Consider the following 13501-nt stretch of genomic DNA (forward strand, 5'->3'; position numbering starts at 1 on the left):
CAGCCAGCATGGCTTCACCAAGGGCAAGTCCTGCCTGACCAACCTAGTGGCCTTCTGTGATGGAGTGAATGCATCAGTGGACAAGGGAAGAGCAGCGGATGTCGTCTGTCTGGACTTCTGTAAGACCTTCGACACAGTCCCCCACAGCATCCTTCTCTCTAAACTGAGGAGATATGGATTTGATGGGTGCACTGTTTGGTGGATGAGGAATTGGTTGGATGGTCGCATCCAGAGGATAGTGGTCAATGGCTCAATGTCCAGATGGAGATCAGGGACAAGTGGTGTCCCTCAGTACTGAGACCAGTACTGTTTAATATCTTCATCAGCGACACAGACAGTGGGATCGTGTGCACCCTCAACAAGTCTGCAGATGACACCAAGCTGAGCTGTGCAGTTGACACACCAGAAGGACGGGATGTCATCCAGAGGGACCTGGACAAGCTGGAGAGCTGTGAGAACCTCATGAGGTTCAACAAGACCAAGTGCAGGGTCCTGCACCTGGGTCGGGGCAACCCCCGATATCAATACAGGCTGGGGGATGAAGGGACGGAGAGCAGCCCTGCAGTGAAGGACCTGGGGGTACTGGTGGATGGAAAGCTGGACATGAGCCAGCAATGTGCGCTCACAGCCCAGAGGGCCAACCGTATCCTGGGCTGCATCAAAAGCAGCGTGGGCAGGAGGTCGAGGGAGGGGATTCTGCCCCTCTGCTCTGCTCAGACCCCAGCTGGAGTGCTGTGTCCAGCTCTGGAGCCCTCAACACACGAAGGACATGGACCTGTTGCAGTGGGTCCAGAGGAGGGCCATGAAGATGGTCAGAGGGCTGGAGCACCTCTCCTGTGAGGACAGGCTGAGAGAGTTGGGATTGTTCAGCCTGGAGAAGAGAAGGCTGCAGGGAGACCTTATTGCAGACCTTCAGTACTTAAAGGGGGACTATAGGAAGGATGGAACCAAACTTTTTAGCAAGGCCTGTTGTGACAGGACAAGGGGTGATGGTTTTAAACTAAAAGAGGGTAGATTCAGACTAGATGTAAGGAAGAAATTTGTTACTATGAGGGTGGTGAAACACTGGCACAGGTTGCTCAGAATGGTTGTAGATGCCCCATCCCAGGAAACATTCAAGGTCAGGTTGGATGGGGCTCTGAGCAACCTGATCTAGTTGAAGATGTCCTTGCTCATTGCAGGGGGGTTGGACTAGACGCCTTGAAAGGTCCCTTCCAACCCAAACAATTCTGTGATTCTATATAAAGCCAACATGCAAACAACAGCACCCCAACATACAAATGAACAGCTTTCTGTGCAAGCTCCCTAACATGAGCTGCAAACCTGCTTATCCAGTACTACTCATGGGTGCCTGTTCTTCTCATCTACTTCTTCCTTTGGGTGGCCAATTTAAGTAATCCATCTCAGCACATAGTTTCAAGTCAAGAGAACCTTGCATCAGACCTGTAACTTCTGTTCCTGGGAGTTCTTTTTAGACTGATCAAGAGACTGCAGCTCTTTCCTTAAGTAGGACTCCAGTTGCTCCAAGTATCGTGGCTTTGGCTTGGTGAGAAGGGCCTGTTCATTGCTGCAGAGACAGAGGTAAAGAATGGATGCGTGAACTTATGTGTCATGCGTAACAATGAACTCATAATAAATCAGCTCAGGGATCTTGGTTTTCTTCCTACTGCCCATTACTTCACATCAGGACTTTATTATTTTCCCTTACATGAGAGAATATGTACATACTGCAGTTAAAAAAAAAAAAGCATACAGTGGCCAATTTAAAATTCCTTGATGGAGCAGGCGGCTATTCAAGACATCCTGCTATTGCTACTCTTCAGTGTTAGAACTTCATAATGCTTTGTGGTATAAAAAGCCAAGTGAGTGGGTTCTCTGTGGCAGAAGAGGATACACGCTAATTACATTATTTGAAATGTGTCAAGGAAAACAGCTGTTTGAAAAGAGAACTGATAACAGGCTACATCATCTGAAGTTCTAGGTTCCTCAGGAGGTTCTAGCCTAAATGTCCCTTTGCTGGATGTTATCATGCATATTTCATATTAAAACCAGCTAGAATTAAAACCCAAAAGCACAACTATCCTTATTATATCATCCACAACTATGCCCTGACAGGCTCTGCAATCTCTTCCCTGACCCCGGAGGTTGAGGTGCCTGTGCTCAAGGGGAGTGGGGACCCCACAGGGTGACAGCAAGGCAACCAGGGACAGTGACCAGCAGGGCATAATGCCACAGGACTTGAAGAATAGCAGAGCAGGTCCCTTCATGGTAGCCAGGGTCATTTATTGTTCAGCGATGGTCAGGCAAATCTGCAGTGATGAGGAAGGTCCAATGCCAAGCTGGGATGTCAAGTCAACAGGCCAGGGTCAGTGAGGTACAGGATAGACATGGCTATGCCACAGCTCCAGCAAGAACCAAAGGTGAGCGAGCCTGAGGAAAGGCTTCTCACAGCTCTTTTTACAGAACCTGGTCTCAGGTTATCCAGCTGTGCTGTATCAGAACCGATCTTGAGCCCAGGCACCCAAATGCCTGGAGGAAAGCTTGCAGAGCCGGTTGGTGCACTTGGAGCCCTGACAGGATCCTGTATAATGTTGGTCAATGAATGCATTTTATGGTAATGTTTATACTAAGCATGACTCGCTATTATATAAATACTTGACATCTCCTATAGAGCTACTAGTCAGAACCAGCAATGTCTTCTCTTTCATGCAGAACTCTTGTGGGGTAACCCAACATCACTGTCCTCACTAGCGCTGGAAGAGGTTCTGGTCTGTTAGGTCTGCTTCCAGCAACCCCGGTGACCTAACCAGTACTGCAGGCTAAACTTACTTAGACTGTCGCTCCTCTGGGGCACAGCAAGGTTTGTGGTTCCTTAGGATGGTCTGCCCAGGTGGAAATGCAGGCCATGTGGACAAATGACATCTAGGAGAAAACTGAAAAGATTTAAAGGAAAAAATCCCTTTGCTGTATCTGAGCACTACAAACTCACAACAAAGAGCCAAAATCCAGAATCAATACAACTGCCTATGAGTACAGCAAACTAGAAAGACAACTCTTTTCAGCCAGGACTGACCACACCTAAAAACCAAGTAAACTTTTTTTGTTCTTTGAAGAAATCGTCTTCCCAGTCTAGTACCATTTGTCAAACACCTCTGAACAATCTCCTGGTAGCTATTGTTCGTGCTGCCTAGGTAATATGACTGTGGGAAAGAGTCCATATTTTTGGGTCAAAAATGTTTCTTGGTCTACACTGGGACCACTGGAAAAAAAAGAATTGCACAAACAAATCAGAATCTTGCATTAATCCAGATGAAAACCAAAATGACAGGTTTGAGTTAGGACTTGTTTCCACCAGGGAGTTTTGCACCAGGGCGTGCCCTAGTAAAGGCACACTGAGCTAAGTTAACTCACGGAGATTATGAGTATTAAATGCAGGTTGGTGACCCTACCCAAACCAGCAGAGTTTGCATCAGTGTAGAACGTAATGAAGATAAGGTCTAAGGAACAGTAAAAACGACACGATGAATGAAATTTCCTTCAGAAACTGTAAGTTCTTCTGAAAGCAAAATCTTGTTAATTTTAAGAGGCTGTTAAATTCTGTCTTGGAACTTTCTCAGTATTCTTTGGGGGGAGAAAAAGCCAGCTATGCTGGATTGCTCTACTTCATCTTCATTATTACAACAAACTAATTGGTTTGCAATTGTCCAATACAAATCCATCCCTATTCTGGCTGTAAAAATTTACGAAAAATTAATCATGGACAAACAGGAGGGTTTGACTTTCAAAACCCAAACTTCAGACTGACCAAGCCTTGAAGCAGTTAAATGTAAAGCCTCAGAAGTTTAAATGCCCTGATTTCAGTGCAAGAAGCAGAAAGATTACATTGGAGGAACTATAAGATTCCAATTTATTTAGCTGAAAATCTTTTGTACAATGAGGAAAGTGCTTACAGAATGGCCCAGCTCTGGGGACAAAATAATGCTTTAAGTTCTTGCGCTAATGTAATACAGCTTGCCATAGAAGTGGCCCATTTCTGAAATACAACCAAAATACTAATAAAACAAACCCTAAAAGCAAATAACATATGACTTTTATAGACCTTCACCTCCCATTAGTTTGTTGGTCACATGATCCTGGAATTTATTTTCTCATAATTTGGATATAGATTTTTCCAGTGCTCATTTATTTTATTTACTAAGACTGATAAATACTAGGGAGCAGATGTTCCTGTAGGATGCTCTTATTCTATGATTAAACAGCATAGCGTCATGTGGTTTCTCTTTTTTTAAACTATATGGGTCAAACTCTGGCTTCAGTATTTGGCACATATGTCTCCTCAAAAGGTTGCAGCCAAGAACAACATTTATATTCCTCTCTTCTTCCCTCCACCCTTAAAAATACAGTAATTAATTCACAAAGATGACACCTGAATCTGAAATTCAAGAATTAGCAGCAGCACATAGATTTTCTCTCTATATATATTAAAGAAAGATTAAAATGATTAGAACTTTCTTGACTTCCTACTAGTTTGGGATGTTCCTTGGGCTTCCAGCTAGATTCAAAGTTGACCAAGTTAGCTAAAGTTTGTAAGTTTCACTGGAATTCTTCAACTCACTGGAGTCTTCTGTTTCTTGGACAGGATGTGTTTCAGACCACTGATCTCTGTTTGGCAATCTGGAGTCTCAGAGGAAGATTCAGGAGCTGTCCTGTGCAATGGCAAGGAAGAAACATTTCAAAATATACAGAATTAACTAAATATACAGTTGGAGCTTGAGAGTCTGGCTCGTGTATACCTAAGGTAAACAGCCAATTATGCAGTGCATGATGGATGAAAATATCCAATAGGATAATGTACAGGGAGGGACTGATGGAAACATTTGCAGTGCAGCTGAACTCCAGGATTTGCTGTTTGATAACTGGCACAACATTTGGTATCTTCTTCACTCTCCCAATGAGAGCCACCAGGCAGAACCCTGCAGCTGGGAGAGCCTGAACAAACTGGTCTTTTGAAGAGGAGAGATTAGAAACAGAGCTAGAAAACCTGGGATGCATGGGTGAAGAACCAGGATTTGGGGTCCCACCAGCGCCTGCAAATCTGGTTCTCTGGGGTGGTGGTAATGCCATGGCATGATGGCCTGACAGCCAGTAGAACCAGAGAAACATGGAACAGATACAACCAGGAACTCACTTTCCTAGGCTAGAAACTGGCATGTATATGTGAGAGGCCTTTTAAGAAGTAAACAAACAGTTGCATGTGAATTTTAGGTAAAATGAGGGTGGCTGTGATATAGTAAAGCAATCCAGAGGTCACAGTGAATTTGCAGGTGCTGCCCTGGCACAATATGACCTCACACTCAGCTTGATATCAGAGCATTGGCTTCAGCTCCCAGCGCAGTTTCATGCTGAGGTGGCAGGCAGCTGTTACGCCTTCAGCAGATCTAACTCTCCAGCCATCTGCTTTCTGGGTGAGCTGGACCAGCTTTCAGGAGTCCACCAAGGGCCAGCACAAGGTTGGGGTGGGAGATTGTATGTAGTGGCTGTTGGATCTCCCACCGTAGCATATAAAAGAGCAGCCTCAAGCTGCAGCTCTGTAAAATGGGGTTACAGCTCAGCGATGCTGCAAGGGGAAGTCCTGTTTCTCCCCCTACCACAAGAGGCTCCTGAGTTCTAGGTAGTGTAAGCTCTGCTGTACGCTGGGCAACTCTCTGAGTTGTTTTAGTTTGCTAATCCAAGGGAAAACCTGCAATTACCTGGTTTAGACTGACTCAAAACATAACAGGCACTTCACCTCTCAGTGGGGGAGCAATTCTGCAGCTGGCAGTGAGGATGGAGACAGAAACCCCAAGCAGTTGGGTCACCTAGCCCAAGGAACCACACCTTTGCGTGAGATCCCTGGGTCACTGTGAGCTCGTCAATAGCAGCTTACTGCTAATGAAAAGCCATTCCATCTTCTCCTCCTAGCTGTATCCTCCTGCCATTTACCTAGTGCTACTGCCACTGCTCATCAGACCTCTTCATAAGCTGCTTTAAGGCATCACCTCAGCAGAAAACTAACCCAGCATCATCTTTTAATTTTGCTTAGTGATCACAGACACACAAAAGACACTTCATTCTTGTGAGAAGACTGTACCTCGCATAACATGCTTTCATGGCACAGTTCCACTGGCACGAGGAAGCCGTGGAAGCTTGTGCTGTGTGCCTGGCTACAGGGAGGCACGGAAAAGCAGCAGCAACTAGGAGCCGTGCCTGAGAAGATCAAACTCTGCTGGCCAGGGATGCTCCAGGAACAAGACGGGTATGAAGTGGCCCATGGTCAGAACTGCAGAGTGTTTTGAAAGTCTCCAATATATAACAGACCATTAAACATAGAGTAACTCATGGTTTAGAATCTGAAGGGCACTTTTCACGCATTTAAACAAAATAAGGTTCCTAGCTATCCAGAAATGCTTCTTCTTATCTGCAGCTAACCTTGCTACCGGTTTGATACTCAAAGTACTGAGCACTCTTTGCTTCCATTTTCTTCCATAAAAGCCGAGTACTTTCCAAACTAGAAACTAGCTGTGGCTACCTAAAAAGAATCATAGACTCATTAAGGTTGGAAAAGACCTCCAAGATCATCAAGTCAAACTGCTAACCCAACACCACCATGCTTCCTAAACCATGTCCTGAAGTGCCATTTCTACACACTTTTTGAACACCTCCAGGGATGGCGAGTCTACCACCTCTCCGGGCAGCCTGTTCCAATGCCTGACCACTCTTCCAGTAAATAATTTTTTCCTAATATCCAATCTAAACATCCCCTGATGCAACTTGAGGACATTTCCTCCCAACTGGGGAAAAGGGGCAAAGGGGAGACCTTATTGCAGCCCTTCAGTACTTAAAGGGGGACTATAGGAAGGATGAGGACAATCTCTTTAGCAGGGCCTGTTGTGACAGGACAAGGGGTGATGGTTTTAAACTAAAAGAGGGTAGATTCAGACTAGATGTAAGGAAGAAATTTGTTACAATGAGGGTGGTGAAACACTGGCACAGGCTGCCCAGAGAGGTGGTAGATGCCCCATCCCAGGAAACATTCAAGGTCAGGTTGGATGGGGCTCTGAGCAACCTGATCTAGTTGAAGATGTCCTTGCTCACTGCAGGGGGGTTGGACTAGATGGCCTCTAATCCCTTCCAACCCAAACCATTCTATGATTCTATGAGAGACCAACACCCACCCAGAAGAGCCAGCTATACAAGGTAACAATGGCAAAGCGAATACCACAGAACTGCACATCAAGTTCCTCGCTCTGCTGTGGGCGAGTGTGGCCCTTGCTGCGGCAATGCTGTGTCCTGAAGCCCCAAGGGCAGTTCCTGGCGGGCGGGGCGCGGTGACACCAGACGTGCGGCAGGGCCGGAGAGGCCCCGCAGCCCCGCGGGAACGGCTCTGCTCTGCTCGGCCCCGCACGGCCCGGACGCCGATGCCCCTGTCCGTCCAGCCTTCCGTGCCCCCGGCCCGGCCCTTACCGCGCCGCCATACCCGCTGTTTACACCCGTCGCCATGGAGACGTTTCCCACCCACCGCCCGCCAGGACCCCGCCGCGTGCCGCCACAGCTGCCCCGCCAGCGCCTGACGCGCCGGTGCCACTCCCCAACAGCGGCAGCCCCCCGGCATGGCCCAGCCCCGTCCGAACGGCCGGAAAGTGGGCTTTGCCCAGCGGGCGGACCCGGGGCGAGGCCGCCCGAACGGCGCTGCCTGCCCGAACGGCGGGGCGGCCGAAACTGGCCCCTCCCGCAGCCGGCGGCGCTCACCAGGGCCGGGCGGGGGATGGGTGTGTGTGTGTGGGGTGGGAGTATGTGGGGTGTGTGTGTGAGTAGGGGTGGAGGTATGTGGGGGTGTGTATGGGGTACACGTTTCCCAGCATGCAGCGCGGCGAGGGGCGGGGCGGGGCTCTGAGCGCGGGGCTCTTGGGAGTTGTAGTTCTGGCGAACGGCAGAGGCGGGTGGGCGGGGGCGGTGTGGACTCCGCTTCCCAGCAGGCAGCGCGGCCCCATTGTGGCTACGCCGGCGCCCCATTGGCTGGCGGCCGGAGCCGGGCCTCGCTCCCCGCCCGGTGACACAAAGCGAATCCAAGATGGCGGAGGCGGGGAGCTTGCACGGAGGGGATGCGGCGCCGCCGTGCCCGCCTGAGGAGCAGGAGCTGAGCCGGCGCCTCCGCCGCCTCTACCCCGCCGTCAACCAGGAGGAGACGCCGCTGCCGCGGTCCTGGAGCCCCAAGGACAAGTACAACTACATCGGCCTCTCGCAGGGCAACCTGCGCGTCCACTACAAAGGTGCTGGGCTGGGGGCGGCGGCGCCGGGTTCGGCTTCTTCGGCCTCGGCTTCTGCGGTCTCGGCTCCGGCCCGAAGCGGGGCGGTCCCGGCGCGGACCTGGGCCCGGCCCGGAGCCAGCCGGGCGGCGGGCTGGGACCCGGGCCCCGCGGGGGCGGCCGCGGGTCTGGCGGCCACCGGGGAAAGGGCGGCCGCGGCCGGGGAGCGGGGGGCCGCCGGGCCCCGGGGAGGGCTGCTGGACCCCGCGGAGGGCCGTCGGTCCTGGGAGCTGAGGCCGGTGTCTAGCCCGGAGCCGGGTTTTGTTGGGCTGGGGACGTGGAGGCGGCCCAGAGCCCAGGGCTCTTCCCCCGGCGCAACGCGCTGGCCGGCCGAACGCTCTGCGGTGTCACGAGCACGGGCCGAGCACCTCCGTGCAGTCAGGTCGTCTGTTTACCCTGTCACCCTGCTTAAAACCTTGCCGAGGGGCGGGATGGCATCGACAAGGCTGTATAACTGGGGCTTTGGCTCCTTGAGTTTACATAAAATAGATGCTTACAGACTTCTAGGACTTGGGGAATCGCACTGATGTTTTTCTTGCTTGCTATTGGAGGCTGTTCTCCCTACCCACCCAGCGGAGAACTGATCATTCCTTTTCCTGCCTGGTTAGTAAACACTGATGTCATTCCCCTCTTGTGTAATCATTTTTGTGTTCTGTTTGTGTACGCTGATCTTCAAATTATGGACGTGGGGAGGGGGAGAGGTAGCGCTGTGAGTCACTCCCAGGAACTTCACAGTGAAAACAAAGGAAAAACTACAGCGCTTGCGGTGTAGGGGTTGTTTGTGGTGGCAGTGCAGGACTGTATATTCTAGTTCTCTGAAAAGTGTGCTTTAAATTGTTGGATATATGTAGAAACATCCCTGTTGTGTTCAGAGAGCGGTGCTTTAGGTCAAAACGTGGGAGACTTCAAATCCCATCAGTACTTATATTTCTTTTCTTTCCTAGGTCATGGTAAAAATCACAAAGATGCTGCCTCAGTCAGGGCTACGCACCCTATACCTGCAGCCTGTGGCATTTACTACTTTGAAGTGAAGATTGTCAGTAAAGGTAGAGATGGGTAAGTGCGTTATTGCAGTTTGGTGGTTGGTGATGTCTGTTTAGCAGTTCTGCTGTACTCTGGCCTCCTTTCTGGAAGGGTTAGAGGTCCCATGGCTGCTGGGTGTAACAGGCAGGTACATCACGGGGAGGTTATATTCTCTTGGTTAACAGATGTAAACGTGGCAGAAGTCACTGGAAGCAGAGGCACTTACACAACAGCTGCTTTCTGTGCTGTTTGATATAGGCAGTTTTAAAACATTTAGGAAGCTTTGGGTGTCTGGTGAAATTTGAATTAAAATAGTTTTTCCTCTTGCTAGCTTGGTCTGGTCACTCAGATTTCTGGAATTATGGTGCTTTAGAAGTGGAGTGAAATAGAAGGGAGGAACCTTGCACTTAATTTTGGACTGTTAGAGCGGTGTTGGCATAATGAAGAGCAGTCATAGCAGTACTTGAGCACTGGAAGGAGAACTTGAGTCGGCTTTTTAGAAACCCTGTATGCATCATCAAGGAAAAGATGTTCAAAGAGAGGGAAGTGAGATGATTGTGAATATAGGCTGGAATCTGCGCTACTTCTGTCATCTCTAGTCTAGGACCTGTATTTGGACTCATGTCATTACTGCAGGATAGACTGCACCCCAGAGTATCCTGGCAGATAACAACTGTGGAAGCTTGGGAGACTCTGCTGCAGCCAGAATGCTACATATGAGAAGGTCTTTCCTGACCAAATCATGTTTTTTGTGGTAACATTTAATATTGTAGGCTGTTGTTGAGCCTGTGTTGGCCCTGTTGGTCTATGCTACTTTGAACTGTAGAAAGTGGAAGAACTGCAAAGGCATCACATCCTCTTGGTGTAGTGGTAGACGCAGCCATACTTTACTAGGTGGCGCCTCTGTGAACTGAACTGGCAGTGGGTTTTGGATCTCATCCAGTCTTGCGGTCACTGTGTTGGGCATTATTCTGGTCCAAAATGCAACTGAACCAGGATGTATGGGAGTTCCTTTGGAGTTGTATTCAGGATGTTGGGAAATGCGGGAAAGCAATAAAAGGGCATTTCTGACAAGGCCTGGGTTTCTACTGCTAATGTAGGTTTAATTGATATAAAGGTACCGGCCTGCTGTGTGTGTGTTTGGTGTTTTTCATTGTTAAAGGATGAATATCGCAGGTACGACTGTCCAGAAGGGAAGGCTGCACAGGAGAAGGTATTGAGTGTCATTAATTAATCCAGGCCTTCAAGAATAACATTTGAACTCTGGCCAGTTTAGGGGTCTTAAGGAAAGGCAGCAAACATTCCTACTAGAAACCAAATTAAAGTAATAATTTCTTACTGTCAAATATTTTTGCTGTCATTGTTGAATTAAGAAGTGGCCTAGTTGTAAAGCGACGTGCAGAGGATCTTGAATTGTTCTGCACTTAGGCCTGTAATAATGACTAGGTTATCTGTGCAGAGGTGGATGCTGGGCTGAACGCTTTGTAAATGCAGTGAAAAGACCATCTTTATTCTTTAAGTTCACTGACTTGGCTTTAACTGCTTGTCTGTTTTGAGACTCTGCATTTGATTAGTTTATGTAACTGCTAAAATTAAAATAATTTACAGTGAACTTCAAGACAATTTTCCAAAGAAATCATGTTATGGAAGGTCACTGAACAGCACTTAATCCTTATTGCATTCTAGATCAATCTTACAGGGAGGTAATGGAATCTGCCACTTGTTTCCCAAGGTTAGTTTTCTATATCAGTAATCCATTTTTGTTTTTATTGTATTTTGTAATTACAATTACTTTCCAGGGATACTTTCAAAGATAGGGAACCATGTGTATTAGCATTATCGCAATACAAGCGTGAGATGTTGATAGCTATGATTTGCAGTCAGTGCAGCCTTTGAGAGCTTGTCTGACGTCTCAGCCATTCCTGTGCCTTGCTTTTCTTTTTCTGTTAGAGAGTGCTCCAATTTTTATCTTGCACACTGTGGTGCTGTGGATTTGTAATTGTGAATTTATATTGTAGCTGCTGCTTGTCTGTCACTTAAAGTACTCTTGTGTGTCTCATCTTTAATAGTTTGAAGTCTGCCCACTGGAGGCTCAGTACATTGTGATAGTGAACTGCGGCAGAGACATCTTTCCACTTATGAAGCTCTCCAGTGTTTATTACACCATGGTGGCTTCAGTTCAGAGGCTTAAAAGTCCACAAATCTAAAGAAGGGATTGGAGGGAATGAAAGGAAATTTTCAAGTGGCCTAAGTGGTAAAGCATGTCCCTAGGAACTCAATTGGAAGCTCTTTAGCCAGGGTAGAGGAAGAGGAATCTTTCTGAGCTCATTTCCAGAATGGATGCTTCAAGTGTAAAGCCTCTGCTCTGTAGCTCAATATCGTATTGATGCCATACAGAGTAGTGAGGTAAGGATCACATGGTGATATTCACTGTGTCACTCTTGCTGGAGTTCATAATAGCTTTTCAGATTTAGGTTTAAAATGGGAGTGATTGGGTTTCAAAACAAGACTTACTCAAAAAATACTTCTGTGGAATGAGTTTCAGGAAGTGTGCTTTGAGTAGTTCTGACTGAGTTTTGCTCAATAACTTAAAGCTGTCATCTTTCTGTGCTAATAAATCGTTAGTCTAGTGCTCTACACTCTGGTTAGATGCTGACTTACTAATAAACAACAGACACAAAGGGTGCAGGTAAGAAGTGGGATAGAAGCTCCCAGTGGTTTTACTGGAGATGTACGAATCCTGAAGCTCACAGGATGACTTTTTGCAGCCTGACAAAGACAAGCTGCCTGTATATAATACGCTGTGCTAAGAGGGTTCTTGAATGGCATCAGACAGTGCCAGTTCTGTATTGGTGGTGTCACTGTGGTAGAGAAACCTGAGCTACAGAGGTGACTGAACTATCAGTACAACCTTTTTAACTTCTCCCTTCTGTGACTTTCATGGGGCTAAGGTGATTTAAATCCCATATGCTGTGGTTCTCTCCTGTGATTCCTCCCACCACATTGTATCTGGCAGTAAAAACAACCACCCTCACCTCCCCCCGTTCTGCAGGCAGATGACTTCTCTGCTCAGTTTTGCAAACCCAGCGCAAGGGAAGAGGGAGGGACTGCAGCAGCACAGGCACAAGTTGTTTTAGAATGCCACAGTACTGCACCCGTAGCTGGCAGAAAAGCTTCCTCTTCTGTGCTGTCTTTCTCCCCTGCTCTTTAATGTACCTGCTCTGTAAAGGTGCTTTTGTTAAGAAGCAAATGATTTATGAAAACTTTCCCATCTCTAGACTTTTTTGTCTCGACATCAGTAAAATCTAGCTTAGTTGACTGGCGGATATTTCAAAGGAAGTACAACATGCAAAAAGTCCATTTGATGCACTTAAGAAACTTAAGATTTATCAGCTTTTCTTAGCTTTGGATCCTCCACTGCTTATGTGCTGAGGTATTACCACAATCTTTTGTTGAAGAAAGATGATTGAGACTTACTTTTGGCTGAATGGTGGTCACTTCTCGTGCTGGTATGTTTAGTCTTTATTGATGTTTATTTACTGTTTTGTTTTGTTTTTCTGGGAGAGGGGAGGCTGCCAGGCTACCACTGAAAAATTGTCTTGACAAGGAGGCTAGGTAACATGTAACAAATCAGATCTGTCAATAGATTGATCTCTTGTTTGTGCCACTCTTTCTCTGGGGAGATGGTTCTTATCCTCAGAGAGTAGAGGAGAATTTAATTAGTCTCAGTCTCTAGTTCCAGCCCTCTTCTCACCTCCTTGTCTGTGCTCAACACACAGGGAGTGGTTCCACCACGCTTTAAGATGGTGCAAGACAAGGCTGTGGGATTCTGCCCTTCCATTTGCAGTATGTTTCTGTGTCTTCCCTCATGCTGACAATCTGGAACCCAGTCCTGTGGTGAGCTGGTTCAAGGAGAAGACTGGTTGAAAGCTGACCACATCAAAACAGTTATGGTGATTTAACCTGTTGATGTCACTGTCAGAAATTGCTGGGTTTTTTTTTTTGGCTTGTTTTTTAAATTGAGGACTGCTTTCCAGGGTTGTGTTCCCTGACATGGGTTGAAGGCTAGTCAATGAAGGGATGGGCTGAGCTGGAAGAGGGAGGAGTAGGATTGCAGCAATCCTCATTTAGTT

At 47.6% G+C, this 13501-nt stretch overlaps 2 protein-coding genes across 4 annotated transcripts in view; one reads left to right on the forward strand and one right to left on the reverse strand.

Moving 5' to 3' along the window:
* Window positions 1–7861, reverse strand: part of TSNAXIP1 (translin associated factor X interacting protein 1) — a 33546-nt gene extending 25685 nt beyond the window's left edge. Inside the window, 4 exon segments of the mRNA XM_075101925.1 lie at window positions 1444–1567; window positions 2830–2933; window positions 4616–4706; window positions 7504–7861. Coding sequence (XP_074958026.1) covers window positions 1444–1567; window positions 2830–2933; window positions 4616–4706; window positions 7504–7514 — 330 coding nt within the window. The 5' untranslated portion in view covers window positions 7515–7861.
* Window positions 7862–8023: 162 nt separating this feature from the next.
* RANBP10 (RAN binding protein 10) overlaps window positions 8024–13501 on the forward strand; it is an 86514-nt gene continuing 81036 nt past the window's right edge. For 2 of the 3 annotated variants that reach the window (XR_012662071.1, XM_075101927.1), the window contains exons 1-2: window positions 8069–8309; window positions 9290–9401. Coding sequence is in view for 2 of the 3 variants with exons in the window: in XM_075101927.1 (XP_074958028.1) it covers window positions 8111–8309; window positions 9290–9401 (311 nt within the window). In the remaining variant the exon portion in view is untranslated. Of the gene's footprint in view, window positions 8310–9289; window positions 9402–13501 lie in introns of all 3 variants that reach the window. The other variant, XM_075101928.1, reaches the window with a different exon arrangement.

This window comes from Phalacrocorax aristotelis, chromosome 8, assembly GCF_949628215.1.
Source record: "Phalacrocorax aristotelis chromosome 8, bGulAri2.1, whole genome shotgun sequence".
NCBI classification, from domain to species: Eukaryota; Metazoa; Chordata; class Aves; order Suliformes; family Phalacrocoracidae; genus Phalacrocorax; species Phalacrocorax aristotelis.